The sequence below is a fragment of the Phycomyces blakesleeanus genome (assembly GCF_001638985.1).
Source record: "Phycomyces blakesleeanus NRRL 1555(-) unplaced genomic scaffold PHYBLscaffold_31, whole genome shotgun sequence".
Classification (NCBI taxonomy): Eukaryota; Fungi; Mucoromycota; class Mucoromycetes; order Mucorales; family Phycomycetaceae; genus Phycomyces; species Phycomyces blakesleeanus.
In genome coordinates, this window is record NW_017265188.1 from 1 (window position 1) to 27,731 (window position 27,731).

General features: G+C 32.6%; 6 protein-coding genes across 6 annotated transcripts; 2 read left to right on the forward strand and 4 right to left on the reverse strand.

Annotated features, from left to right (window-relative positions):
* Positions 1–4: 4 nt before the first annotated feature.
* Positions 5–1,051, reverse strand: PHYBLDRAFT_174455 (hypothetical protein; the record flags this gene model as incomplete). Its single annotated transcript, XM_018437251.1, has 4 exons — positions 5–226; positions 361–529; positions 808–877; positions 1,035–1,051. Coding segments are annotated over 4 exons (478 nt in total), but the record flags the coding sequence as incomplete, so codon positions are not given.
* Positions 1,052–11,438: 10,387 nt separating this feature from the next.
* PHYBLDRAFT_174457 (hypothetical protein) lies at positions 11,439–12,274 on the forward strand (the record flags this gene model as incomplete). Its single annotated transcript, XM_018437252.1, has 2 exons — positions 11,439–11,692; positions 12,154–12,274. The coding sequence occupies 2 exons, from the start codon at positions 11,439–11,441 to the stop codon at positions 12,272–12,274; spliced, it is 375 nt and encodes a 124-aa protein (XP_018285112.1).
* A 3,277-nt stretch (positions 12,275–15,551) lies between these two features.
* Positions 15,552–16,618, forward strand: PHYBLDRAFT_67213 (C2H2-type zinc finger transcription factor; the record flags this gene model as incomplete). Its single annotated transcript, XM_018441754.1, has 2 exons — positions 15,552–15,777; positions 15,858–16,618. 2 exons carry the CDS (start codon positions 15,552–15,554, stop codon positions 16,616–16,618), a joined length of 987 nt encoding a protein of 328 aa, XP_018285113.1.
* Positions 16,619–18,590: 1,972 nt separating this feature from the next.
* On the reverse strand, positions 18,591–19,355 carry PHYBLDRAFT_151676 (C2H2-type zinc finger transcription factor; the record flags this gene model as incomplete). Its single annotated transcript, XM_018432723.1, has 1 exon — positions 18,591–19,355. One exon carries the CDS (start codon positions 19,353–19,355, stop codon positions 18,591–18,593), a length of 765 nt encoding a protein of 254 aa, XP_018285114.1.
* A 2,866-nt stretch (positions 19,356–22,221) lies between these two features.
* PHYBLDRAFT_67215 (C2H2-type zinc finger transcription factor) lies at positions 22,222–23,148 on the reverse strand (the record flags this gene model as incomplete). The annotated part of the gene is made up of 1 exon (XM_018441755.1): positions 22,222–23,148. One exon carries the CDS (start codon positions 23,146–23,148, stop codon positions 22,222–22,224), a length of 927 nt encoding a protein of 308 aa, XP_018285115.1.
* Positions 23,149–26,214: 3,066 nt separating this feature from the next.
* Positions 26,215–27,270, reverse strand: PHYBLDRAFT_67216 (C2H2-type zinc finger transcription factor; the record flags this gene model as incomplete). Its single annotated transcript, XM_018441756.1, has 1 exon — positions 26,215–27,270. The coding sequence occupies one exon, from the start codon at positions 27,268–27,270 to the stop codon at positions 26,215–26,217; it is 1,056 nt and encodes a 351-aa protein (XP_018285116.1).
* Positions 27,271–27,731: the final 461 nt, after the last annotated feature.

Consider the following 27,731-nt stretch of genomic DNA (forward strand, 5'->3'; position numbering starts at 1 on the left):
TTACGTTTAACATCATAGTTTTCGGTTTTTCTCAACATCATAAGATCTAGGAACAAGTAACCTGCACCTGTCAATAACGATCCAGTCCAAATCAGATGATTTGCAGACAATGTATGGGTCTGAAGATCGATGAAGATGGCTATAAATATCACAACACTGCTAATGTGTTGAGTGATTCCTCCAGATGCATGAACCATTGTCCAATAATCGTATGTTCTCATGTTGACTTTATTATTTGTATTATTTTATATATTATAAACACACGCATATGCATATTATTATTTTGTAAAACATATCAAAAGCAATGATGAATCAATACCGTAAGAAAAAAAAAGAACAAACAATGAATTCAATTCATACCATTCCTTTGCAATTCGTCCAGAAATGTACTATCCACGTAGTTATCTGGGTAATCCTGTTTGACCCACAAAAGTTTCCGCCATGGTGGGTTGTTTGGATTGTGATGATTTATCGTACTTTGGAACTGTTGAGATGGAGTGGCGTACATGAACCTTGCTCTTCTATCTCTCTATATCTATTTGTGTGTGTGTGTATGTGTATGTATGTATATAAATAAATATTCCTTTTGATATGTGTGTGTGTGTGGTTTTGACCTGTCGAATTTTACATCCCCACACACAGACACGCACACAGACAGACTCGTTCTCTTGGTCTTTCTCTCTCTTCTGACCAACCACAGACAGGAGATCGCCAAGTACAACCACTAGCTACTCACGTGACATTTAAGCTTAGTTATATATAAAGGCTTCCAACTTCATGGTAGGATAATACATTTATTATCATTACTATCATCATATCTTTGTACATAAAACAAGGCAGCTTATTTAATAAATCTTCGAAATTAACAGGGGTTAATCTTTTAATTATACATAAATTAGGTAAAAATTATTACTGCGATTTATCTAAGAAAGAAAAGAAAAAAAATCTAGGCACCTTATTTTTGAATGAAACAAATTTTAAGAGACTTTGTGTTTATCATCAATTACAGCCACATACTCCTACTGCACAATTACCTTTTTTTTTCTACCATGTATTTAATTATATATATATATATATGTATGCGTATGTGTGTAATAGAACAGTAAAAGAAAAGACTATACAGGGTCAAATAAAGCTTAGGTTTTCCATGAGAAAAGCAACCTAATCTCATCAATACATGAGTAACCATTTGTGTGACCCCCATATCCTTCTCTTGTACATTTGAATAAATCAATTGAGCATTTTTGAATGCCACAGAAAAAAATTGCATATTACGGTACTATTTATATTCTAAATACATACATACATACATACATACATAAATGCACACATACTGAATATATAGATATATAGATATACCCAAATATAATGTGTTATTCATTTTCCTTTGAATTGAAAAAGGGATAAAAAGTTGGTGCATTGAGGGCATCGATTAAAACGCAAATTTATTTGAAATGACGCTATTTTGTGCGATATTTAACATACATATATATTCATGATCGCAGAAATACCTTGTTTACGACAAATATTCTTTTTGTAGATTCATAATTTACAGAAAATATGCAATAAATATCAGCATACTCTTTCTCTATTTCTCTCTCTTTTGATTTGTACTAAAAGCAAAGGTATCATTTTCGCTTTATTAGGTATGCAAATTAAAGTCGGTCTTTAGAGTATAATACACTAAAAAAGAACTGTGGTCTTATTGTTTCACAAATATCCTTTGTTTAATAAAGACTACCACACAAACATATGAAGTTGTCCAAGGTAGCTTGCTTTGTGTAGCTAGTCCCATAGACTATGATCAAGTTAACTTTAGAATTTAATCAATATTAGTCTAATTGAGTCGAAACTTTTATATGTATGCCTACATGTATGGTGTGTCTATATTACCAGTAAAACACCGCCTACAATAATAAATAATATGCGTGCTTGTTTTAATATTTATAAAGTAAATGATGTTGGCTGTGTGTTCCCACCAACCTCAAAGACTCTTTTTTTTTGTGTGCGTTTGAGTGTGCGTTTGAGTGTGTGTTTGTATGTATATATATATTAGTACCCCGAAATAGAGTGACCAAAATATGAACACAATAAAAGATTGTCATCCATTTGATCTTATATGTGAATCACATTCGAAAAGGTATTTTTCTCCACAGTTGGCTTCAAGGGTTGATTTGGGAGCAGACAATACATGTACAGTCTCTATGGTTTTGGAGCAGCTCAAGCGTAGAAAGTTGTTTAGACCAACAAAAACAAAAGAACAGAAACATTACTGGATAGTTAAATATTATTATTCACATTGTATGAGCTAAATAAACGGGGAATTTACAAGAAAATAAAATAAGATAGGTATATATATATATATATTATATAAAGGTAGAGTATCACGACAGTAAGTGCAATTCTCACAGGTAGTGCCAGGGATAATCAATTGGCTAAACTCTTCATTAATCACACATGGCCAAGATTTCTTTTTGTCTCTTTCCTTTCTTCTCTTTCCTTTATCGCCCCAAACCTCTCCCTTTTTCTATATATCCCTTTTCTTCTTTGAGCGGTGATCACTCTCATAAACACACTCTCTTTGATACTGCCCTAGTCCTCAACAATGGCATCATTCTTTCTGTGCAAACTTGCACTGTTTGCGTTTGTCCTACTGCAGATCCTTTCTTGTTCCGAAGCACAGTTCTCTCTACCCGGAATTGCTATAGATGATCCAACTTCTACCACATCCGCTGCTGCAACCACAACAGCCGTTGCGACCACAACCGCAGACCTACCTCCTTCCACCACTGCAGATCCACCTGCAAGTATCACTTCATCCGATATCACTATTCCCACCAGCCCATCGATACCTATTCCTACCGTCATTTCAACATCGGAAATTCCTTCCTCTCCTGCTGTACCTGTTTCTTCACTACCTTCAGTTGCACCTGTTCAACCATCCTCTACCACACCCAGTGCTACTCCAAGCTCAGTGGCACCGGTAGTTCCAACTTCAGCTCAAACTAGTAGCAAAGAAACATTAGCGCCTTCAAAGTCGGTAAGCACCCCTTCTGGATCCAGTAATGTCAGTACCCCTACAAGCTCAACCAAGGCAGATGGTGAAAAGAAATCAAACACTCCAGCTATTATCGGAGGAGTTGTTGGTGGAGTTGGTAAGGTTACAAACATACATACTTTATGTTTGTGGGTGTGTGTGTACGTTAGGAATTAATTTTTTTTTAAAAAAAAAAAACTCTTACTGGATCGTATAAAATTATCTAAAACTTATTAATATCATTTTAGTTGGTCTTGCTCTCATTGGTGGTCTAATTACTTTCTTGAATCGCCGTGGAGGATGTACTAGTCGCAGTGAGAAGCCCAAGAGTGACTTTAAAGATTTTGAGATGACAGAGAATGATTTCCCTCAGCGTAGAGCACCAACAGGAGGACTACAGGGTATTGTTCCAATCTCTGGAAGTCCAACTGTTCCTCAGCTTAACAACCAAGGCAATTTCTACAATGATAATGGCTACGGTCAAAACTACTCCAATGTTCAGTCACAGTCTTCTGGGCAGGATGGATATTACTATGACAACTATTCACAGGGACAAGGCTATTATACTGATGGAAGATACTACTATGAGAATGGTGGTAATGCACCCGTTACTGGATACGTACCACAGCAAAATTATCAGCAGTATCAGACAAGTCCACCTGTTCAGCCAATGGTGGCAGAGTATAGTAAGCCTGACTTGGCAGACTCGAAACCCCATGAAAAAGTTTAATAAGGAAGAAAGAATAAGGTTCCATTTTATACTCTTTGTATTTTATTCTATCTCTCTCTCTCTCTCTTCTTTTCTTCGTTAATTTTCTCCTTCTTTACACACTTATAAATCTACAATTACTCGTAATTTCACAAACATTATTATTTCCTTACCTATTCACTTTATCTCCATGGTAGCTATTGGTTCTTTTATCAAGACTTTTATATGTTCTTGTTAATCTAGTAATCATCTTCTTTTTATATGCTGCTTTTAATTAACTAGTAATAATTATTTTATTATTTTATTCTTTTTCTTTAACCAAAAAAGAAAAGCTGCTAATAAGAATCCAAATTTTATATACATATTTTTTATTTAAATATAATATATTTACTTTTAAATACTTTTGGACAGTGAATCTGTAGAGCTGTGTAACAAGAAGATTTTTTTTCTTTAAATAAATAAATAAATAATTATATAAATAATTATAAAAATGATTATAAAAAAACCCTTCTGGCTGCTGGACTTTATCATCCCAAGAGCAAAGCTACACCGAGCATACATATGTATGCCTCATCAGAGAACAAACTGGAAAAGCATTGCTTTGCTTTATTTCCATTTCTCTTTTTATCTTTACTCTTTTTTTTTTATCCCTTGCCCTGAATTTTTTTTTGTATTGGAATTTACAAGTCAATTATAGTGTGCATTTATCAATTATATTAATAATAATAATTTTAGAAATATTAATTAATTATATACATATATATATATCTGTGTGTTTCTACCCCAAAATATATACATACGATTATAGCTATGTGCACTATGCTAATATATATTTATATATATTCACGGCGCTTCTTAGACTAGCCTATTAACTCTTTATAATTATCTTTCTCCCCGGTTTTTTCTTTCTTAAACATAGAAAGCCAAATCGCTTAGTACTTTTTATTGAATTTAATTAGTAAAAACTAAATCAAACTAATAGTAATAATCGAAATAATTTTTATGCTTTTATCTTTGCAAAATAATGCATTATACTCTATATACAAAAACTCTCTTATTAAAGTTTTAATATGTATAGGGAAGATAAAGTATTATGTATGTAAAAATATTTTAACTATAGATATTGAGCGGATGCTAAAGTAAAGATCGAGAACTTTAAATATCCATATATTTTGCAGTATACATATACAGCCATATAAGAAACCATAATATATTTGGATATTTAATATCCTCCCAGAATTTTATTTCTTTGCATATCTATCAAAGGAGGAAAAAAAGTCTGTAGAATAAAAGAAGCTTTGTAGTTATTCAGTATGCTGAAATAGAATCGTACGAATTCTAAATTACTGAGAATATAGACTAAGCTTTTTAATTTATTTTTTGCTACGTCCAACTGATCTTACTTGCACTAAATTCTTTTTTTTAAAAAAAAGAAAGCTAGAAATACAAATCAACTTTCGCTGATATACACTGAAAGTGCTGCTGTTATTGTCGTTGTTGTCTAGGTGTAAATATCTTTGACTCTATGATATCATGAAAGTGTCTTTGTATCTTTTTGTGTGAGTGTGTGTATGATTCGATTATGATCCCACTAACACAGGATACTTCAGGTTTGACACACTGTAACCTGGTGCAACATTTCGCTTTCTGAAATTACTAAATCTCTATCAATATTTTTTTGACAGGTAAGTTTGTTCACTCTCTTTCTTGGCAAGATCTCAAATATTGGGCTTTACTAAAATAAAATTATAAGGCACCAGTATTATGCTCCGTCTCTCTAGTATATAAGTCTCTTGTGCCCTTTGCGTTACATTCGTATTTATTTTCTCAAAGTGTAACTTTGGTGGTTGTACCTTTACTTTCTAGGCCTGTAGCAATTGACAAAATATATATAAAAAAAAATTATATCTTGTAGTAAATACAAACCTTATTGAGAATTTTACGTACCCACACAAAGAAAAAGAGTGAACAAATTATTTAATAAATACACTTACACTTTCCCTCTCTTTATTTGTTTCTTTATCTTTAGTAGGTCATAGTATAACCATTGACTAGCAAGATATATCTTCTTTCTTGTTGAACTGAGCACAACAAATATCATCATACTTTTACATTTTATGAACACCGATATTTCGGGAACAGGTTGACTTCAAAGAATTCCCATTATTTTCTTTTTCTTTTTCTTTTTTATTCTTCCTATTATATTTTTACTATACATTATCTTGTGCCATTACAGCATCTTCTCTTTCGTTATCCGCTGAGGTGTCAATCGTCTCCTTATTGGACCCCTTTACCTACCGATGAGGTCTTGTAAAGCGTAATTAGGAAACACACCTGTCGTACATAACAAAGACATGATACAAGTTGGAAAAAAAAAGCAAACTCCGGATTAGCAAGTCCAGTAGAAGTATATAGTGGGAGCTAACAATACAAAAAAAAACCTGAAACGTTTGATTCAGCTTCAGCTACAGTTTGACTTTAGCGTTTGTGTATACTATTTTTTCTTTCCATTTATTCCCTTTCTTCTTCTTCTTTGCTTTACTTTGCTTATTTGGTATAGCTTTGTACAAGAAAGTTTGCTGAACTGTAATACATTGGGTATCAAAGAAAGTGAGGGAGAAAGTAAAGTATCAGAAAATGGACAAGTTGTGTCAACTTGTCAAATTTGTATGTGCAGCACCAGACCTTTTCTGTTCCATGCCTTGATAGTATAAAAGCAACCAAGACAATAATCAGGCCATCAAGTCAAAAAATTAAAAAATTGGTGGCTCATTTGCTTTTTTTTTTTTTGGTTTTTTTTTAAAAAAAAAAAAGGAAAAGAAGTTATACAAAAATAGCAAGTCTTTAATATTTCGCGGCATTTTCAACAAGTTACAAAAAAGAAATACTTAAAGAACAATAGCTGTAAATATTTGCTGCTGGGGTTAACAAAAACATTCGATTATATACATATATACATATATATATTGTAGACAAATATTTTATATGTGTATTAATTGAACGTCTTGGAAACTACTCTTGTGATTAAAGTCATCGGACACTTCTGTTGTTTAATATTTGGTACAAGATATACGCGAGAATATTTTACATTATATAATATAATATAATACGGGTAGACCTCTTGAACAAACCCAGTTTGGGCAATAAAAGAAGATAAGATATGTGTACTTGTTTATATACATATGCATTTCAAGATAAAAGAAAAAAAAGAAATCTTGGTCTATTTGATCTATACGTGTAATTAGATAATCATCGGGAAAAAACTTTGACAGAAATTTATTTTGATAAAATCTCCCTTAGCAATTCAGTGCTTTACCTTGGTTATTTCTTTCAGAGATCAAGCCTATATTTACGATAAAATTTCTTTAATACAAATAATTATTTCAGTGTATAGTATAATGAGATATAAAAAATGCAAACCCTTTTAATATATACGGATATATTGTTAGTAAAAGTATTTATTTCTAAATAAACCAAATAAATTAGCTAGATACGAACGTGTAAAAAGTTTGAATAGAATCTAATTCAATCTGAATAAATACAAATATTAGAGAAAACTAAAAAAAAAATGATTGATGCTTATTCTTCTTATTCTTCTTCTTTTAATTCCTTGCTTTTTACAAAAATCAATAGTGTAATTAGGCTGCTATTATGGTTAGTAAATCTATGTATAGGCTGAAAATAAAATACAGCGATAGTTACAACTTGTTATAAGGAAGTAAGTATAATGGTATATTTAAAGGGAACAAAGGTAGATAATAGCATTATTGCTAACATTCATTAAAAGCGCCCTCCTTTTCTAAATTCGTTCAAGATACAAGGTAGTATAAATTATAGACAAAAATACGGCTTTATCTTATTATTATTACTTTGAATTATAGCAAATCAAACAAATGAGTATGTTTGTATCTTTATCTTATGTTGTTAAACTACATTTATTGTTATTATGTATTGAGTTTTCTGGAGACTGTCTTGTTAGATTCAACTTTACTTGATATACATTATATTTTTAATCTTGCGCGATGCCTGAATTTGGGTATTAGAGGATAGATTTTTTTTTACAGAAATTTCATACAGAACAATTGTGGCTACTGTATATTTGGGCACATATATAACCAAAATCTTCGCTTAGTATAATTTTCTGTTTTAGTTTGACTAAGTTTTAGTGAACTAAAGATCTAAATACTAATTCAAAAACTTTCTAATATTGATTAAAGGTGAATCAGAGTCGGTTGTAATAACAGTACTTTCTTTCTTTTGAATTCTCGTTCCAGTCGCCCCAAAAAAAATGAAATATAAGAGACGTGTTGTTAAGTAAATTGGAGTTTAAATGTACACATGCACTCATTAACACTTTCACACACCGTTAAGTAGTATTTATTTATGCTACATTTTCACGATTATATATAAAATAAAAGAAGATATAATAAAATTGAAAATAATATATATTTCGCTGTACTTTATTTTGGGCATGATATTATAGTTTTGACTAGATATCATGCAATATTAGAAGTGTATATTCAGATGGCCCGGGGGGAGAGGGACCACAGTATCTAAATAAGTATAGATCCGGACGATTGACATTTACATATATGTCAAATGCTTGTATGTGTGCGTATGTGTACATGAACACCACAATATACTATCTGGTTAAGACTGTATAATTCTTCCAATTAAGATTGGTATAAGAACCCAATAGGGTTAGATTATAAAGAGCGGCCTCTAACCCGTTGTTATACCACCAACACATTTATTCGGTGTTCTACTCAGTATATTTTCTTTATTCACTAGAATTTTTTTACAGTTTCAAAATGATTATGTGAAAAAATATTTTGTATAAGCTAGAACATCATTAGAGTAAAAAGGAAAAGGATGTCTTTATTTTTACTTTTGTGAACTGTTAGATTATGCATTAATTTACACTTTAAACACTCTAGTAGCTTTCAGGAATATGTTCAATAATTACATGTGTATTTGTACATCAATATTTAAATGGAACTAGTAATGATCAGCTTACAACATTTGACCTGTCACAGAATGCCATGCAGAGTAATATTTTAATAGTCACGATCTACATATTCCGAATATGTAAGCTCTGAATATCACGTTTTGAGGGGTAGGCAGAGATACCAAAAAAAATTATTGTAATAAAAGAGCGATATACATTGCATATATCTCTAGCACACATATGTACACACAAAGATAAAGATCAATAAAGAATAGCTGGTATTCAGTAGCTCCTTAAAGAATGAAATAAAAACTCAGGAACCAAGGAACATTTCTATAAAGAAATCAACACATGGGAGTCAAGAGTGAGTTTTTATACTTTTAAAGCAATCTAGGTAAAGTGAAGCCATCTTACAGTAATATAATGTTGCTGTTAAAGTTTGTCCAGACAGCTAAAGTTATTCTTATGAACATCTTACACAATCTGTAATATATAACGTTGAGTATTATCTGATAAAGCATATGCTATCTTCAACTATGTAGCAATATATTAATATTAAAAGCTAATCTTGTAGCTTCTGGAAATTGATTAGTATAAAAATCAAAATTTAAAATATAAATTTGGACGGCTAAATCCACCAAATTCAAAAACAATCACTTATTGAATTTGTAAATATGTGTATGATGGTCCAGTGTTATTGAACGTAAATGGGTCAGCACTCTGTAAAAAAAAAAGCAGCAGATAAGACCCTTATATTGAGCTTGCGAAGTTTAATTATTATTTTTTGCAAATTTTATTTAACTACCAATAATTTTTTCATTGTTTCTCTTGCTGTGTTTTTTCTTTGGCTGGTGTTAGGATTAGAGAAATAATGAAATTATAGAATGTAACAAGCTAATTTAGCAAAAAGTTATATCAAAAACCCTGTAAAACTGAAATGTAAAGAGAATAGAAAATGTATGTCCACAAGTTTGAATTTAATTAAAAGCATATATGAAGAACAGGACCCTACTGTTTTTATGTGGTTGAGCTCAAGTACATCGTGTAACATTTTTTTTACCAATGGTGTACAATGGCATCTTACTTTATACCTCTTTGCTTTGACTTTGTTGTTAGTGCGTAAACATGTAGCTAGACATTCATTGCTGGCTGTGTACACTTAAACTGTATTTTTTGGTAAGGCTAGTAATATACTTTGTCTTTTAGGATATTTGGCGTAAAGACATCCATATGAACAATCGTGATGTTGGCACCTTTTAAAACACCGCATATAATTTTGGCCCTGTCTCTCACGCAAATGCATGAATTTACAGCTTTTTGTTTACATCTTCACGATAGTAATTCCCGCATATATTGAATGTAATCAGTATAACAAAGAAACCAATGACATCAGCTTTAGATAATCCACTTATCAAATGTCTATAAATAAGAGGTTTTTCCTTTTGTCTTTCTCTTTTCTTTTCTTTCATTCTTGCCACACATTCCTATTCTGGAATATGATTGGCCAAAATGTCCTGAGTAGGACACTAAACTGCTCCGCTAGGGCTATGCGATACGCCCCTAATACATAGGAGAATTCATGTTCATATTATTTACATCCAAGCATATTATTTATTTACTGTGTGAATGTTAAGAGTATCTGTTTTTTTTGCAAGCCTTAAAGATATATCTTTACATTTCTGTATTAAAAAAAATTACCACGGCAAAAATTTTAGATAACACTTGGTGTGGACAGACTAAGAGCTCAAAAAAGGGCAAAAAAAGGCAAAAAAAAGGAGCAAAATTAATTAAAACTCTAGCCCAATGATATGACTTAAAATGTTGGTCTTTTTTTTGCCCTTTTTTTGCCCCTTTTTTGAACTTTTAGTCTGTCCACACCAAAAGTTCAAAATTAGCTCAAAATATGTGTTAGATAAAATTGTGCATATAATCTTGTCTCTGTCATTAAATGAGAAAGTTTTATTGCAAGTTTTTCTAAACCTCTCATTATATGCCACATATTCTCCATAAAAAAAGCTTCTCTTCTCAATCCTAGTTGCAATGGAAGAAGACAGGCTAATCAGAGTTGATTAAAAATAGCTCAAAAAAGGACAAAATTTTTAAAGGTTCAAAAAAAGGGCAAAATTAATTAAAACTCTCGCCCAATGAAAAGACTTACAAATTTTGATATTTTTTAGCTTTTTTTTTTGAACTTTTAGTCTGTCCACACCGTATTTCTATCCTTTTTAGAACACCGACGGTTATTGACGGCTGGCGACCCCTAATATATCTGTTATCTTAATGTAAAATTTTAATCAAAAACCAACATCCTTCTCTATCTTATATATATATATTTGACAATGCATTATGGGACTTTCAAGTACAATAAAAAATATTTTTTATCAATTCTATACTCTATTATATATCTTAAGATCAGACAAATTGCTTATTGTACTTAATGTGAAAATTTTGTTTTCTTTATAAGTATACAACCTTGTCTTTTGTATTACCCAACTTCTAGCAGCCCGAAAATTAGTCCTTTAGCCACTTTTCCCTTCACACAACATGGTCTTCATGTTAAATGTAGGTTGACACTCTGAACCTGTGCTAGAATATCTTGGGAAGATCCTAAAAGACCTTCATGAAAAAGCTAGACATATGAGGGATAGTAGGCAGTTCGGGCAGTGGGAGATTTTAATTCCAAGAGTTTAACTCCAACGTAGCAAATTTTGCGAATTCTTTTTATCTTAGAGCCTAACATTCAAATGATTCTGCTGCCGAACAAGGCTTCTCTCAAACTTCAATCCGAATCAACAATATTGACAGCTTTTATTTTCACATCTTATTCAAATACACAAGTTCATCCAACCTCAATTACTTTTGCACAAGTACTAGAAATCAAACTAGTCGACAGCCTTTATTTGGAAAAATTCGCCTCGTTTCCTATATCAACCAAACCCAAGTCAATGAACGCCGATCAATTAGTTTTTGCCTCAAGCTTGGTACAAATTGTGATTTGGTAATAGCAAGCTGGTCTGCACCTCATATCAAATACCATAAGCTAATCAAATGTATAGGGATGAAAAGCCTACTTTGCAAAACATGGATTCAATATTTGATTGATCGATGGAGTTGGTATGTTCAAACACTGTGCTTTGTGTTTCCATCCATATCTTAAAAAATCTAAGAAAGTCCCCAGCCCACACCCCATAGTGTTGCTCTCAAATGTAAAATGTAACTTACCGTGATCTTCTTTTAAAGCAATATTGCAACCAGACTTCATGTTTTTTTTTTTAAAAATAAAATAAAATAAATATTAATGTTCCTTAAAGTCATTCTATATGTACCAATACAGCTTTTTTTGGAGTATACGACTTTGTTATAGTTTCAACATCGTTTATGGAATACATATATTGTTGCAATCTTGAATTTTTGGTGTATGTTTGACCAACTGTTTCAGTATTATATGATTTCTGATAGGTTCACCAGTGTCATTCAAGTTGGAAGTACCATAAGGCCAAAAGAAGATGTTCCCGAGAATTTTTATGTGAGACAAAAACTGCCAAGATCTAAAAGAGTGACAATGACAAACAGAAAATAGATCTTCCAACCTGGTTATCACAGTGTATCTTTAAGATGACGCTTGGCAAGGCATTGCATTATTTTAATATTCTAATGTTTTGGTCTCCTTATTATTTTCTGTACTGCATGGGGAAAAAGAAAGATATGTTAAGCTGACTGTAAGAATATGGTAGGACAAAAAAGGCTGTTTTTTTTTATTCTTCTTTTGAGCTTCAATATTAAATATTATAAAATAAAGAGAAAAGGCAGTGCTTAATCAAAGCTCAACATTAAAACAGCCCTTAAACCCCTGAAAAAGCTTGTGAAAATATCCCACTAACATAATACCCCCCCCCCCCCCTTTTTTTTTACCATAGTGCAAATTAAGGTACCTAATACGACTACACTTGAGATTGTCAACTTTGTTACAAGGGTAATTACTGTTTCTGTTGTTTTTGTTGTTATTGATGCAGATTGAATGAAAGTGCTGGATTTGATTAGTTGGATGAGGATCAATCAGTGTTAATTTTACATGATCAAATGAGAAAAAGAATAAAGACAAGAGAGACACGTCTTTACTCTTTGTCGTTGTATAATTTACATTTATTTTATAGTTCAAATGAACATTCCATATTACGATAGACAAAAAAAGCTAATGATGAAAAGAATAGGAAGAAATAAATCAATCAAAAAAAAGGCTATAGAGTAACACCAAACAAAGCCCTGGATATAATATGTTTTGACTTCTTTATATATGAACTTTGCTGCAATCAGTAGTTATCTATTTTTAAACAAAAAAAGGGATAACTGTAAGGATTAATAGAAAATATCTACATCAATCACATATCTATCAAGCCTTCATATTAGAAAAATAGAAAAAGGAATATAGTCAATATATTATGTAAGGTATTTGATGTAATAATAAGCATCATCAGCATCGTCATCAAGATCATCATATTTTCTCTTTTCTGGTCTTTCCGTGTTCTACATTAGGCACCCACGGCTTGGTTCCAGGCTTTATACTAAATAATGCCTTGATGTGTACAAATCTCATCACATCATCGACGTCAGCCATACTCTAAATTATTCTCTCTCTCTCTCTTAAGTATCGTGCCATTAATTCTCAAGACGATTCTTACTACTTTAATTTTCAGTCGTAACTAACCGAGATTTTAATGATTTTTCATTCTCTTTTACTCTTTTGTGTCTACTAAAGCAAACACCGATACATTTAACTTTACCATACCAACTACTGCGTATAAGCTAAAGCGTTATGGAAGTTTGTGTCTGAAACACACAAGCGTCTCGTGTATTTGAATAAAAAAAACCAGTCTAATTATTAGATGCAACCCTTCTGACCACTTGTATATATATATTGTTGTATTTTCATTTTTCTTTAACAAAAAATCAATTACTCTCTTTTCTCTCTTTCCTCTTTTTCCCAAAAAAAGAAGGCGCTTTTGGGCAATAATAAAGGAGAAATTATGAACTATAACAGTCTCTCTATATCCTTATTGCTTGATTTTAATGCCATTAAAGTCAGTGGTTCTCTACAAGAGAGAAAGAGAAAAGAAATGATTAATCATGCTGTAGCGTTTGTGTAGATACAGTATGTATTTGAGAAATGGAGAATATGGCTCTTATTTTGTATATAAATGAAAAGATTACCTTTATACATAATAATAATTTTACACCGTAGGTGCTTCACCCTACTTTCTTCATCTTACCAATAGATCATATATCAATATCACCAAATAATCAATTCACAGTGCTAATGATATTATATATATAAATCTATGTTGGTCCGTGCATACTGTATACATAATATCCAGGCCTATTTTCTCTGGCTTTAAAGAAATAATAAAAAAAGATTATTCGTGGATATCCCAAAGATGCAATCAAGACTATACTCGTTAACATTAAGTACTCTCACTGAAGTGCAAAATATATAAGTATACCTGTAAATATAGCTTACATATATTTAAAATTTAGAAGTTTTTTTTATCAACCCGGGCAAATGTATTATTTTATCTTTGAATAGTGTGGTTGTTGGCTCTTAATACAGCCCAGCTGGGGACGACGGTACCGATCTAATATATATATATATATATATATCTAGCCTTGCTCTTTTTCTCCTTATCTTTACCCTCTTTCTTTAACTCTGTGCACTCATGTGCGAGGTTCCATTTTATAAGCGAAAGGTGCGTCGTTTGATAATAAATGATAACCTTTTTGTGGAGTCTTGTCTTTTTTTTTTCTTAAGAGAAAAATTAAGTTTATTGGTTAAATGTATATCTTATTACAGGTGTGAAAGCCCTTTGTCATGAGATGAGTAACTCCTCATGTCGTCATATATCCCAAAAAAAATGCTATTCAATTTCAAAAGAAATAGGCTAACATACATACAATAATAATATTTAGCTGATGTAGTCTAATATTTGACGTATCTTTAATGATCTAAGCTATAAAAGTATTTATAACCGTTGTCCTGGCGATGTATTGTTATATTGTACAATATAGCCAAGGGATGAATCATCTTAACAACACAGAAACAAATCAATTTGTCTGACAACCTACATAAGCTATCCAATAATCATTATTTTATTTAATTATATATATTATGAATTAAAGAAGTGATTTATGTCAAATTTGATGTAGCATTGATACATGTGTGTATGCACGCATTTATTTTATTTTTCTTTTAGATATATATATAATATTCGTCTATTGGCTCGGTGAGATCAAGATTGTAAAATCTTTTAGTATATTGAATGACTATGCTGCGGTTGTGATTGTCTTGATGTGGAATCCAATCCACATCCTGTACGTAATGCGAAATGTTTAATTCACACAATATAATCATAAGAATTGCAGCAAACAACAGATCAACATAATCGAGCATCTTTATATTTTAATAATTTATATAAAATAAGCAAGTGAATAGAGTAGAATGAGTGAGTGATATCACACCAACCCTCACAGCACATAACCAAAATTAACGTCACGTTTAATTCCTCTACTCGTCCTACATACATACATACATACATACATACATACATACATACACATTTTATTTTTATATATAGAGATAAATATAGAAACAAAAGAACAAAAATAAAAATAAAAATAAAAAAAAAACATAAATTGATTCAAGCCCTAATAACTCGCTTGAAATATAAGACGTATCGTCACATACATTTCAGATACTCTACCAAGATATAAATACAGTCTTTTTCAAGTACCTATAGATGCCAAGACCCTTTTCTTTCAGCTATTTCTTGTAAAAGAATTCAACCCCCGACACGCCTGATTTTGATATGGATCCACTGTTCATGCCCTACCCCACCTTATGCACATACTGCATTGAATTAATCAAGAGCTACGGAAAAGAAATTTCCAAAGACCGCAAAGCAGATATTTACAATAACTCCCAATATTTGGCCCAAGAGTTCAACACTAGCTTATCACTGCCCTCAAATACTGTCAATGGTTGTCCAAAAGGTCTTTGCCTATGCAAGAACGATGACGACATAAATAATTTAGGTAACTAATAAAGTAAAATAATAATAATAATACTCTAATTACTTTGTGTACCTTTTAATCATAACGTCTTTGTCTCGTAGTCAATAATACCCTTGATTATTATCCAAATGTCCTCAATTATTACAACCATCGCTACATCTTTGAACATGTTAAATCTGTACTCGTGACCCGTTATGGAAACAACATCTGCAATCTCTTTGATCCCCCAGCCCAAGTTTGCTCTGTCACCAGCAATTTACCTAAAGTACTTCTCAGTCCGGCATCGCCAACTGTCAGTTCATCATCGCCAAATTCCAGGCCAGCCTTTAGCAAAAATGTAGAATTCAAAGACTATGAATTATACCAAAACGTTCCTGAATGTGACCCACACCTCACAGCTAGTCGAACACCAAGGTATCAACCAGAGCAAACGATTAGCCCTGAATCTTCTGTCTTTTCTACACCATACGAATCACCAGGACCCCAATTCTACTTGGGGCCACAGAAAGAAACTGAGTCAAATCCCATATCCCCTATGTTTTCTGCCTTGAAAACACCATTTGCTCCATCGAGTCTACCCAAAGTCCGAAAAAGGGAAACGCGGTCTATCCCCGGAAGCTCAAGTTTCAGCATTCAAACCCCGGGAACAACGACAAGAATAAGAAAAAGCAAGCCAAAGGGGTTAATTACTGAAAAAAAATTCAAATGCATCGATTGCAGTTACGTTACAGATCGACAGCACAATCTAACTCGTCATGAATGCACTCACGGTGGTCTGCGGTTACGGTTGAAATGTCCAATTTGCGACCGCAAATATTGGAGACAGGATAATTTAACAAGGCATTTTAAATCATTCCATTGACCCAATTACAGTGAGTTCTTTCTTTAACTAATCTTTTATTTATTTTATGTCAATTATTTTTTTTTCTTTAAAGAAAATTAGAGGTTTGTATGCCTCTCTTTATTTCATTTAATTTCGATTTTTATTTTAACAACTTATCTAAACATATAAGCCTTTGTTTATCTTTTCAAGCCACTTTCTCATGCCCAAAATAACTTTATTCACGTCATCAATATGTATATACGCACTTCATAATCATCATAATCATCATCAGCAGCAACTAAATATTGAATATATTGCTATCCCAGTAACATTATAGAAACTTACAAATCTATCAAAAATAAAGAGATATTTACTCCTCATTACCTGTAATTATTTTTAGGATTATTTATCATTGGGCAACATCTAATAATAAACTGAGTGATAAGAATAATTGAAGGCCTTAATAAAAGTGTAGCTATAGTCATAATAATTCCTCAGATCAGCTGGATCCTTAATTAGCTGATTTCTATCTGTGTGTATAAGAAAGAGAGGTAGAGAGATAGAGAGATAGAGAAGATGAGAGAATGGGGATAAGAATGATATCGTAACTTGATTAGCTACCATTAGACTGAGTCAGTCTGTACTTTAATACTTAATTTTGGCTAGTGTTTGATCCCCTCCTCCTCAGACTGCGCAACACGTGGACTTCCGTTTGGAACCATTCCTTATTCGTACTACATCCGGATACCTCTTCCAGTGTTTTGATTTCTTAATTACCAACTCCCTAGTTCACTTCTTTAATTTCCCATTTATGGCTTTTTTTTTATTCAGTGTTTCCCTTTTACAAATTGTGACTCTCACTTTCGCAGACTATTAGTATTGCTATTTGACCCCTTTTACCTCATTTTGAGTTGGATTACCAAATTGCAATATTTTCATCTACATAGAATATATATATTCTTGAAAAGTCAAATATGTAATAGATGTTTGGCGTAGATACTAGATCTTACTGATTGATACTCTATAAAGCATATTTTATGTTTAACAGTATAAACCCAGCTCTGTTCATTGCACAGTTTTAGGCTTATTTGTTAAAGAAAGCTACATATACAGTTTAAGCTCAATGCAGTGATAATAATGAGATATGCAAAATAAAACATATTCTATCCTTATTATAACAGTGGTTATCATTGTTCCTATATAAGCGGGGAAAAATATACCGCTGAAATATAGAATTGCTTAATAAAATGATCATTTTGATCAATATGGTAAAATAAACACAACAAAAAAATAGCTATACATAAAGATCGGTTCAGCAATGTGTTTGCATATTTTTAAGTTATCTGGTGGGACACAATAATATCCACCATTAAAGCACTTTTTGACGTTGATTGCTCAAGTATTGATTGAGCTATCCCATTTTTTCATTCTAAAAAACCCATTTACTAATGAAAAATAGATATTTGCACCATATAATAATGTTTGGATCCAACTTATTTCTCAGGGCATATACCTCAAAAAATAATTCCACATTTTTATTTTTTTACTCTTAAGTAAAGTTGTGTATAAAGGTAATCAATGATTCCCGGGACTTGTCTGACCAATAACAGATCAATATTCATAAAGTTATCGATAGATTTGAAAACCACAATATCGCTATTTCCACCATTTAAACAAGTTGTTTAAATGTCCGACATTAAAAGTGTGTGTGTCTAAAAAATGAGTCTCATTGTTAGTTTGCAAGTTTTGTAATAATTTTTTTTTTTTTACGTAAAGGGCATATGTTTTATTGATTGATATACAAAAGAAAGATTAAAGCATATATAGACAGAAAGTAATTGGGCATAGAAAAACTTAAGTATATATATATATATATGTGTGTGTGTGTGTGTATGAAAAGAAAGCATAAAGGCATATAATAGCTAAAGCGGTATATACAAGAAGCAATTGTTAGGGATATATCTTATAAGAGGAAAGAAAAAAAAGAATCCTCATTTTCTTTCCTCTTTAGCTACTTGTGAATTTTTTCAACGTGTCTGACAAGGTTGGATTTGCTACAGTACGATTTTGGACATTGGGCACACTTCCAGTTTTCTCCACATTGAGTGTGGGATTGAATATGTCTGATAAAGTTATTGATGCGATCTGTCTTGTAAGGGCAGAAGTAACACTTGTGTCTCTTGGAATTTGTCTCCAGCCTAGTTTTTGGTGGTCTTCCTCTTTTTCGTCGTACGAGAACCGGATCAGATTGAGCTGTTACTGCGGAGTCCTGGGTCATGTTTAACTGCGGGCACCATGTGGGTGTATTTTCGCAGATCGACACAGGAGGACTGTGTTTTTGCTGTAGCAAATCCAAAGGCATAAACATATTAATCTGAGTTGGATCATTGGGCTGAATCAAAGAGGATTGTGAGAATAGAGGTGTGTATAGTGGGGACATGTACGCAGATGAATTTGGAGGGACCTCGGAGACTTGGGGCTGTTGCAGATTTACGGCTAGCAATGGCAGTTGTTCCAAAGGATTCACACCAGAACAGTAGGCATTTTCATAATTTTGACTTGAAGTAACCATCATAGTTTCTGTTTCTTTTTTAGCCAGATAAGTAAAGATCGCTGGATCATAGTCCAATATCGCTGGATAATATGCTGGTGGTATATCCAATGGCGGAGAGCTGAGTGGGTTCTGGAAAGACACGGTGTCGGCATACTCGGCATTGGTGTGTATTTGATAGTCGAATCCACACGAGTGGTTCAGAGTATTTTGTGCTGTAAACATGCCAAGATTTTTTATGTTACAGGTTTAGGGACACACAGTCAAGGTTGAAGATTTCAAAGTATTTGTTATTTTTGTGAGATTGAGATGCACTTCCTTTGGGATAAAGTTCTTCGATCCTATTTATATTAAATACAAATACCTGGGATTTTATTAATGGTAGCTAACCTGTGTTTCATACATATAAGTTTAAAAGAATACGTGGATATCTTTCCTGGTTCATTACCGTAGACTCATAATGATTATGTGCAAAAACGAGCAGCATAGTCAGCACCTTGTAGTGTTTTCGAATTAACCACCACTATATTTTCATTCAGCTCCCTAAATTAGGATCTATGGTTACATATGACGCTATTTTTTTTTCAAAGTCTCTAGTCTTTTTTCCCCTTCTATTCTTCCATTTTTCTTCATTTTGCTATCCCTTCCTCTTCTTTATCTATTTCTTTTTTTATATATATATGTAGTTATATTCCTCTCTCAATTTCCTTGTTTTCACTTGAGCACCTTTCCCTTGTACTCTTTAATGGTCTTCCCTGAAACATTATTTTGTTGTACCGCATGATCAAAGTTTATAGCGCTGTTTTTGAAAATTATTATTCTTATTATTACTTTGAAAGCTGAAGGGAGGGAGGGGAGTGAGAGTCTCTTGTTTGTTTCAAATCTGAAAATATTTTATCCAATTTTTTATTACTTGTACCAAATAACTAAATAAATAAATAAATAAATACACAGAAGATCAGATAATCAATTTGCTTTGCCTATCACTTTGCAGAAATCAAACTCTTTTTTTTTTCATTCAATAAAAGATATATTTGACAATATTATATATAAATATACAGATCTGTTGTTAAAAGCTACTATAATTTATATTTATAGTTCAATAGGAGAATAGAACAATATATATATAATCAAAAGTTTGGAATTGGCGTGAATAGGAATCGGATTTAATTTTGTTTTTGGTTATCTAAATGTTATCTGAGCCCAAGTCAATTGACTCATGGCAGAGCCGTCCTTATAATCCTCACCAAAGCAAAACAAGCCAAAATACAAAAATTGCCACGCATATACCCGGTGTAGTTCTGTTGGTTCATATATATTCTGTAGACAAAAAAAAAGTCGAGACTTTATGGTTTCACTGAGATCAAGTTCAACACGCAAAGGGTGATCACAATCCTGTTTTCAGATGTTGGTCATTTTTTTTCTTTAAAAAAAAAAACCTCTTTTATTAAAGTGCGAGTAGTTTACATTGAAATGAATTGGAGTAAATCAAATTGCATTTTATTATGTGTGTATATAGGAAATGAAGGTTTGTACATTTGACAGAATATTTTCAAGGGAAATTGCACCCGAGAACAAATATTAATGGAATACATGTGTGGAGGACGAAAGTTACTGGGAAACATACCTGAAAAGCAAGGAGCCTGAAAGATCGGTAAATCGGCGGAAAAATAGCGGAAGTAAAAAAAAAAGAGAAGGTGTGTATTCCGAGCAGAGAAAAGACAGACAGACAGTCAGGTATCTTCATCAAGAAGGATGGCTCCACATAAAACGTGGCTGGATAAATAAACAAGTTCTAGAAGTCTGTGATTTACTCCTCCGCAGACAGTGAGATAAAATAATATTTTATTCTTATTCATGGGAAATGCAGAGGATATCATACGACGTAGAATTAAATCTTCATGGGGTCTTACTGCGTAGAATGCGGAACCAAACGGAATGAACAGGGTGAAGTCTGGGCGCTACCCGGAACATTCGCCATTGGCGATAATGAAGTGGAGGATATTTTTTTCTGTGCCCGGTTCATTATCGATATCTTTTTATTATCGCAATAGCCACACTCTCAACCTGATTACCAAGTTTGACTACACGTTGGAACTAACTGTCGCAGTAATTACTAAAACCAGACCGTAGTAACTGAACTTTGAACCTATTAAAGAGAGAAAAATGAGAAGGAGAGAGGGAAAAGACTTGGTCACAAATATCTATCGTACCCTTAAAGATTGTTACTTTTTTCTTTTCTTTTCTTTTATACAAGAGAATAATAGCATTATATACACGTGTATTTTTAATGTTCTATTAAGAGTCTGTGAAGAACCACGCTGGCTATGTAAAGCTGGTAGTAGACGTAGGGCTTTTTAAACAATTCATTGTCTTTAATTTAGTTATAATGTACATAAAATAGGAGGATGCCTTATTTGAAGGCCACTTTAATTAACAAATAAAAAACACATCTTTGAAATATTTACATCATTTTTTTTTTAAAAAAAAAAGAAGGGTCTAAATACTGGCTGAAGATCTTCTTGTATCTACTCCAGGTCTATAAAAATAACACATCCTTTGCTATGTTTGTGATACACCATCTATTTTTTATTGAACTTTAAAGGAAATTTAAATAGATTTAAATCGGAGACGATAAGTGTGGCTTTTCCCAGATTACTGGATTTCTTCAGCCTCAACACATGTACGCATGAACCCTTATTTAGAAATGTGTGGCGTATGAGGATCATCTGTTCAGACCTCTGTGGCCGTCATTAGTAGCGCAGCACGAGCTCACTACCTATATATTCTTTTATATCCTTTTGGAACTCTAATGCCAATCAATAAATCTTGTTTCCCAATTGCTCAAAGAAGAACGCGAAATATATAGAAAAGTAATCAATATTTTAAATAATTTTATGTAATTTTATGTAATTTTGTATGATTTTTGTATGATTTTTGTATCATCTAGACATCAATATAATAATACGTATAACAAAATAATAATAATAATAGAAAAATGATGTAGTGATGAAAGGATGTGAGTATATATGTATATATATAGTGATAATTAAATACAGGTGAAAATTGATATTTACAATGGAATCGCACTTTACTTGTGGACGTTGTTTGTGTGTCTAACAAGGTTAGATCTACTCGAATACGACTTTGTGCATTGATTGCACTTCCAATATTTAGCCTGTCTATTGTGAGATTGGCTGTGCCGGAGTAGGTTGTTTGATCGGTTGGTTCTGTAACAGCAAAGCTTACATTTGTATCTTTTTGTTGTATTTTTAGAAGGTGTAAGTCTCTTTGGGGATCCGACGGGGTTTATAATCCCGGGCACTTGTGTTTCCCAATGATCGCTATTGATCTGTAGAGCGTTTTTCAAAGAGTCACACACCGCGTCTATACTCTCAGGTATCAGGAGTTCAAGCTGAGAGTCGTCTACAATGTAATCGGGGTCGAGCATCAAAGACTGCGGCGAGTCGAAGCAGGTGGCATACATAGAAGGTTCTGCACTGAACTTGTTAAATGATGTTTGTTGTGAAAACATATGAGCACAAGCTTGTGTTGAGATTTGGTCGAATGTGTCTTGGTTTGGTTCGGAAGGAGGGCTTAATATGTAATTCGCGTTGTATCCGGTGTAGCTCGATGGTAATTCTGCGACTTCTGGTTCCAAGAAAGTTTGCAAAGAATAAATTTGTTGGTTCTTTGGCTTTTTTGAAATAGATTGATCTTTATTAGACCACATCTTACCATTTGTACAGGACCAGCCGATACTAATGAAGTCTGATGCATTGGGCTCCGGGTTTTGTACCGAAAATTCTTCGTTGTTTAAAGCACTTATGTTTATGTGGCTTGAGCTATAGTCAAGGGACAGGTGTGTCATTTGTGCATCGATGGTGTCAAAAGCAAATAATGTGTGGCTGGCGTCCGACTGTGAGCGTGTATGAGGAATTGATTCGTATTGAGACTCCAGAAGGCTGGCACTGAGAACCGTGTCAAATAGAGAGTTTACAGCTTGTGAGATGTACATAGTGTATTGGTTTGATAGAGTGTTATTGAAAAGAGGCAAAAGAAGAGAGTTTAAGGCGTTTTTTTGTGAATTATAAGTGAAAGAACCCCAAGAATACCTATATTTTTTCACCTTATATACAGCTATATGTTACACTATTTTGATTTATGTCATACTTTTGACTAAAAATAAATAAATGAATATATATATTCTTAATAGTAGTTTAAAATTGATATCTATTTTTGGCTAGATAGAATTTGGATTAAGTAGCACATGCACCTACTGTGGCGTTAAATAAATGGGATTATTTATTCGATCTAAACACTTCTTCTACTTGAATACAAAATAAAAGTCTTCTTTAAAGAGATACACAGATCATCATCATCGTTTTTTTTTAGTTTATTTTCTAAATTTCAATTTTTGTACTTAAATATTAAGATAGCTCTCATATACAGATATTTTATCCTTATAATATACATACCCAAAGTACTGGGTGTGTTACCCACACATTTAGATATCATTATGCCAAGGAAAGTGCGACGCCAAATCTAAATAATCAACCTTGGGTCGATTTAAGAAAGCAAATGAATCAGTAAAGACAGTTTTGAATATATTACTTACCAATCTCAATCGTTAAGCTGTCTACAATTTCCCCCTTTTTTTTGAAATCATGATTTTTTAGGCGCATTTTTGTTAACATGGTTAGTGTGGATTATTGTTTGGTTTTTGTAAATCTAAACAGGTCCAAGATAACGTCTTGACAGAATTGTTTTTTTTTTATGTTGCGCAGTTAACTTGATTTTTCCTTTGGTTCTCTAATGTCGTGGTACCACGATCATCGAACACGAAATTGTATCTGTCTTTATTTTATTTTATTTTATATTGTATTCTTATTACTATAATTATTATTACGGGAGGTACAAAAAATACTATGATTGTGGCGCAGTGCTAATATCGGAAGGAGGCACCCGGTCACATATATTTGATGAACACAAAACACAGACTACAGCACTCACGACAATAAAACTCTCTTTTTTTTTTGTATTTTAACAAAGAACAGCCATATCACTAAAAACGATCTAACTAATATTAATAAGAATCTGACATTAGAATTGCACAGCAAATACAGATATCATTATATCATTATATCATTATATCATTATATCGTTATATCGTTATACTACACGCAATTCAGCTGTAAATTCATATATACATATTCTTATCTAATGAATAGTAAAGAAACAGATATAGTACTTTTCTATATAAAATTTAAAAGCATAAAAAAACAACTTCCAAATCAGGCTATTTTAGGTCAGTGAGTGGGATGGGGGTACACCCTGGATCCAAATTGATTTACTTTGAAACAGCTGCACAGTTAAAGTATTTTCCCCCACTTCTCTCTTAAAAGAACTACGCCACTAGATTATCATACCAAGGCACTGACCCGTTTCCTTCTTTACTGTCTTCTTTACAAACATATACTCATTTACACATACATTCATTCAATTTAATACATGAACAATGATATGATCCCATTTCAATCAATTACCAAAATTATTTCTAGCTATTCAACATCAAGACATAAATGCAAACACTATTGCCTTTCTTTCTTTCTTTTTTCTCTTTGTCTCTAGACAGTAACACCTCTCTTACTACACCGGGTTTAATAAATGACAATTCACTCGTGCCTCCCAATGTGATTTATTATTACATCATCAGATGCTGTGGTGCTATTAAATCACCAGAGACACCAACTGTGGCTGGAGTGTACAACTTACTAGATAGAATACATAAAGAAGCAAATATCACAAAGACATACATCTATTTTTCTTTATGCATTTCTAATCAAATAAAACCAATTCATTTATAATCTACCTATAGTCCAAGAATAGCCCAGTTTGTACCAGATACACAAAATAAATAATAATAAATAAAAAAACCTTATACAAAATCGTGGTAATTTTGAACCCTATTTTATTATTCTACAAATCCAACTCTTTGTTTTTTTTTATATATATATAACAATGTGTGTGTGTGCGTATGTTTCTTTTCCTTGGTCGTGTAACTCTATTGGTTTCACAATTCTATTAATCTAATTTTGTGGCTGAATCAGCCTGAAATATCCGTTGTATCCAACTCCGTGACAAGAATAATAATCATTACACCAAGCCACTTGCTGCCCCACTAACTATCACTCTTTTTTTTTTATACATACATCCTTTTCATGTTATTTTATTACCTCTACTATAGATTGGTAAGGTTGACTCATAGCTGTAGTGTCCAATGTGTGATACAGTGTACCCAGTGCACTTGGACTCTCAAGACATTAAACACAAATAAGCTTAGAGGCAGATGCTACTGCGCATTTTACAAGAAATTAGCAATGTGTAGTATGTGTAGTATGCTCAATTTTCTTATTTTGATCTTTTTATTTATTAAAATTATCCATTAAATCTGTAGACCCTAAACAATATGATATATTTTATGTCTACACTTGCTTTATATTCTAATTAGCATCTACAACAAAAGCATAGTTTATTCTATATATATAAGTTGACCTTTTAATGAATATCAATAGTAATTAATGGCAGAAAGAAAAAAACATTTATTTGTATAATAGTAATAGAGTCAATGGTATCAATAGGCTTCTTTTTTTTAAAAAGACATTTTATTATCATCATTATTGTTTGTGAAAACATGATAGTATATTATAATTTATTAAATAACAACAAAACGTAAAGATCAATCATATAGTTAGATACTTTGAATATATAAGAAAGTGTTTCAATATGATTTATGTTTTAATTATTTTTTTGGTTTGTTTTTGAAAATTTACAGTAAGAGAAAAAAAATGAATTGGGCATATGGGTATAATGGTGGCATAAATGTTGTAATCTAATATCTAAAGTAAATGTAATGAAATGTAATGTAATGTAATGAAATGAAATTAAAGAGCATGAATGAATAAAGAGGTCTAAGTTAGTGTACATGAATGAGAAAAGGAAAAGAAAAGAAAAGATAAATAAATAAATAAATAAATTAAAGAGGATATTATAAACAGGGATTTGTACATTTTTGCATAGTTTGTTAATGGCGAGTTCGTCTATTGTGTCTTGCTAGATTGGATTTGCTGGAAAACGATATTGCACATGGTTTGCACTCCCATTCGTTAACACACCGTGTATGTGATTCTACGTGCCGGATAAAATTGCTCACACGATCTGTGCTATAAGAACAGAAGCAACAAATATGCTTCTTAATTTTATCGGATGATTTGACTCCTTTACGTCCTCTCTTGTTTCTTTGATTTTTGGTTCCGGAAGATGTATTAGTGACTGGATCTCGGAGGAGTCGGTGCAACCAGTCGGTGTTTTCTTCTCCAGTATTAGAGGCATAATCAAAGTTTGATTTCAGTTCATAAAAAGGCATAAACATAGTATTTGGGGATCCATTCATAGACATAATCGTAGAACGGTCGGTAAGCATTGGAGAATCGTACTGGGACAGGCATGTGGAAAGACCGGGAGTGAAAGGCTCAGGCGAGTCAGTGTACTGTTGCTGTTGCGTTACAAAAAACGGCTGCGGCTGGTATGTTCCTGGATACACCTCTTGAGATATGTTCTCAATTGGCCAGGATCCTTGACTAGCAGGGTTGTCGACCAGATTAAAAAGACAAGGGTCCTCTTCAAGAAATTGTTTCAAAAAGGTTTGGAATAAAAGATTGTTTTCGTCTGGTACGCTCGAAGCTTTGTTTACGTCGGTTTGGGTCGGCATGAAGTCGTCTTGGAGGATACTCAAAGAGCAACAAGGAGGTGTAATATTGTTTTGAGCCAAAGCCAAATGTTGGTCTTGAATAGGAACATTTGCATTTTCGGACAGAAACGTGTCACAGTGATAGCCACCCATATTAGGCGCTTTGACATTGAATGCATAGGTAGGTGTTAAACAGGAGTGCAATAGCTCTGATCCAGCAGCAAGTAGTTCTTCCATGGGCTGGCCTTGAGAGAAACTAGAGTCAATGTTGACGTCCAGAGATTCAAATTGAAGGCAGTAATTGCAAGAACACTTGAGCAGATCACCACAATGTGGGGAAAGCACTAAAGGTACTCCAGAAATGGTGTTTACAGACTGTGTAATAGACATTGAATGATGTTGGCTATACAGTGACTGGTGTATAGACCGGTAAGCTTGGTATTTTGAAAAGTGAAGATAAACAGAAAAAGAGAGGGATCTGAACAGACAATAATTCGATGGGTATTTATAAAAAAAAATCAAAAAATTTAAAAAATAAAATACAAATGATAGCAATTCTGTCAGTGCCTGGAGCGTGCCTGATGTGTAACCAAGAATCGAAAAACATCAGCCAATGGTATCACTATTTTTATTCATTGAATAACTATTTCTGGGACAATGTATTTTCTCTAATATATATACACAACAGTCACAGGAGGTGGAAGAGCTATCGACATCATAGGCGAAACCGCCCTTTTAAAATAATAATAATAAAAGGTTTCTTTTTTACACAATTTCCTAAAATGATTGTCCAAGTAAGTTGGCTACTAAAATGGACATTTTGCTTTTTGTGTCTTTTTGTGTTTGTGTTT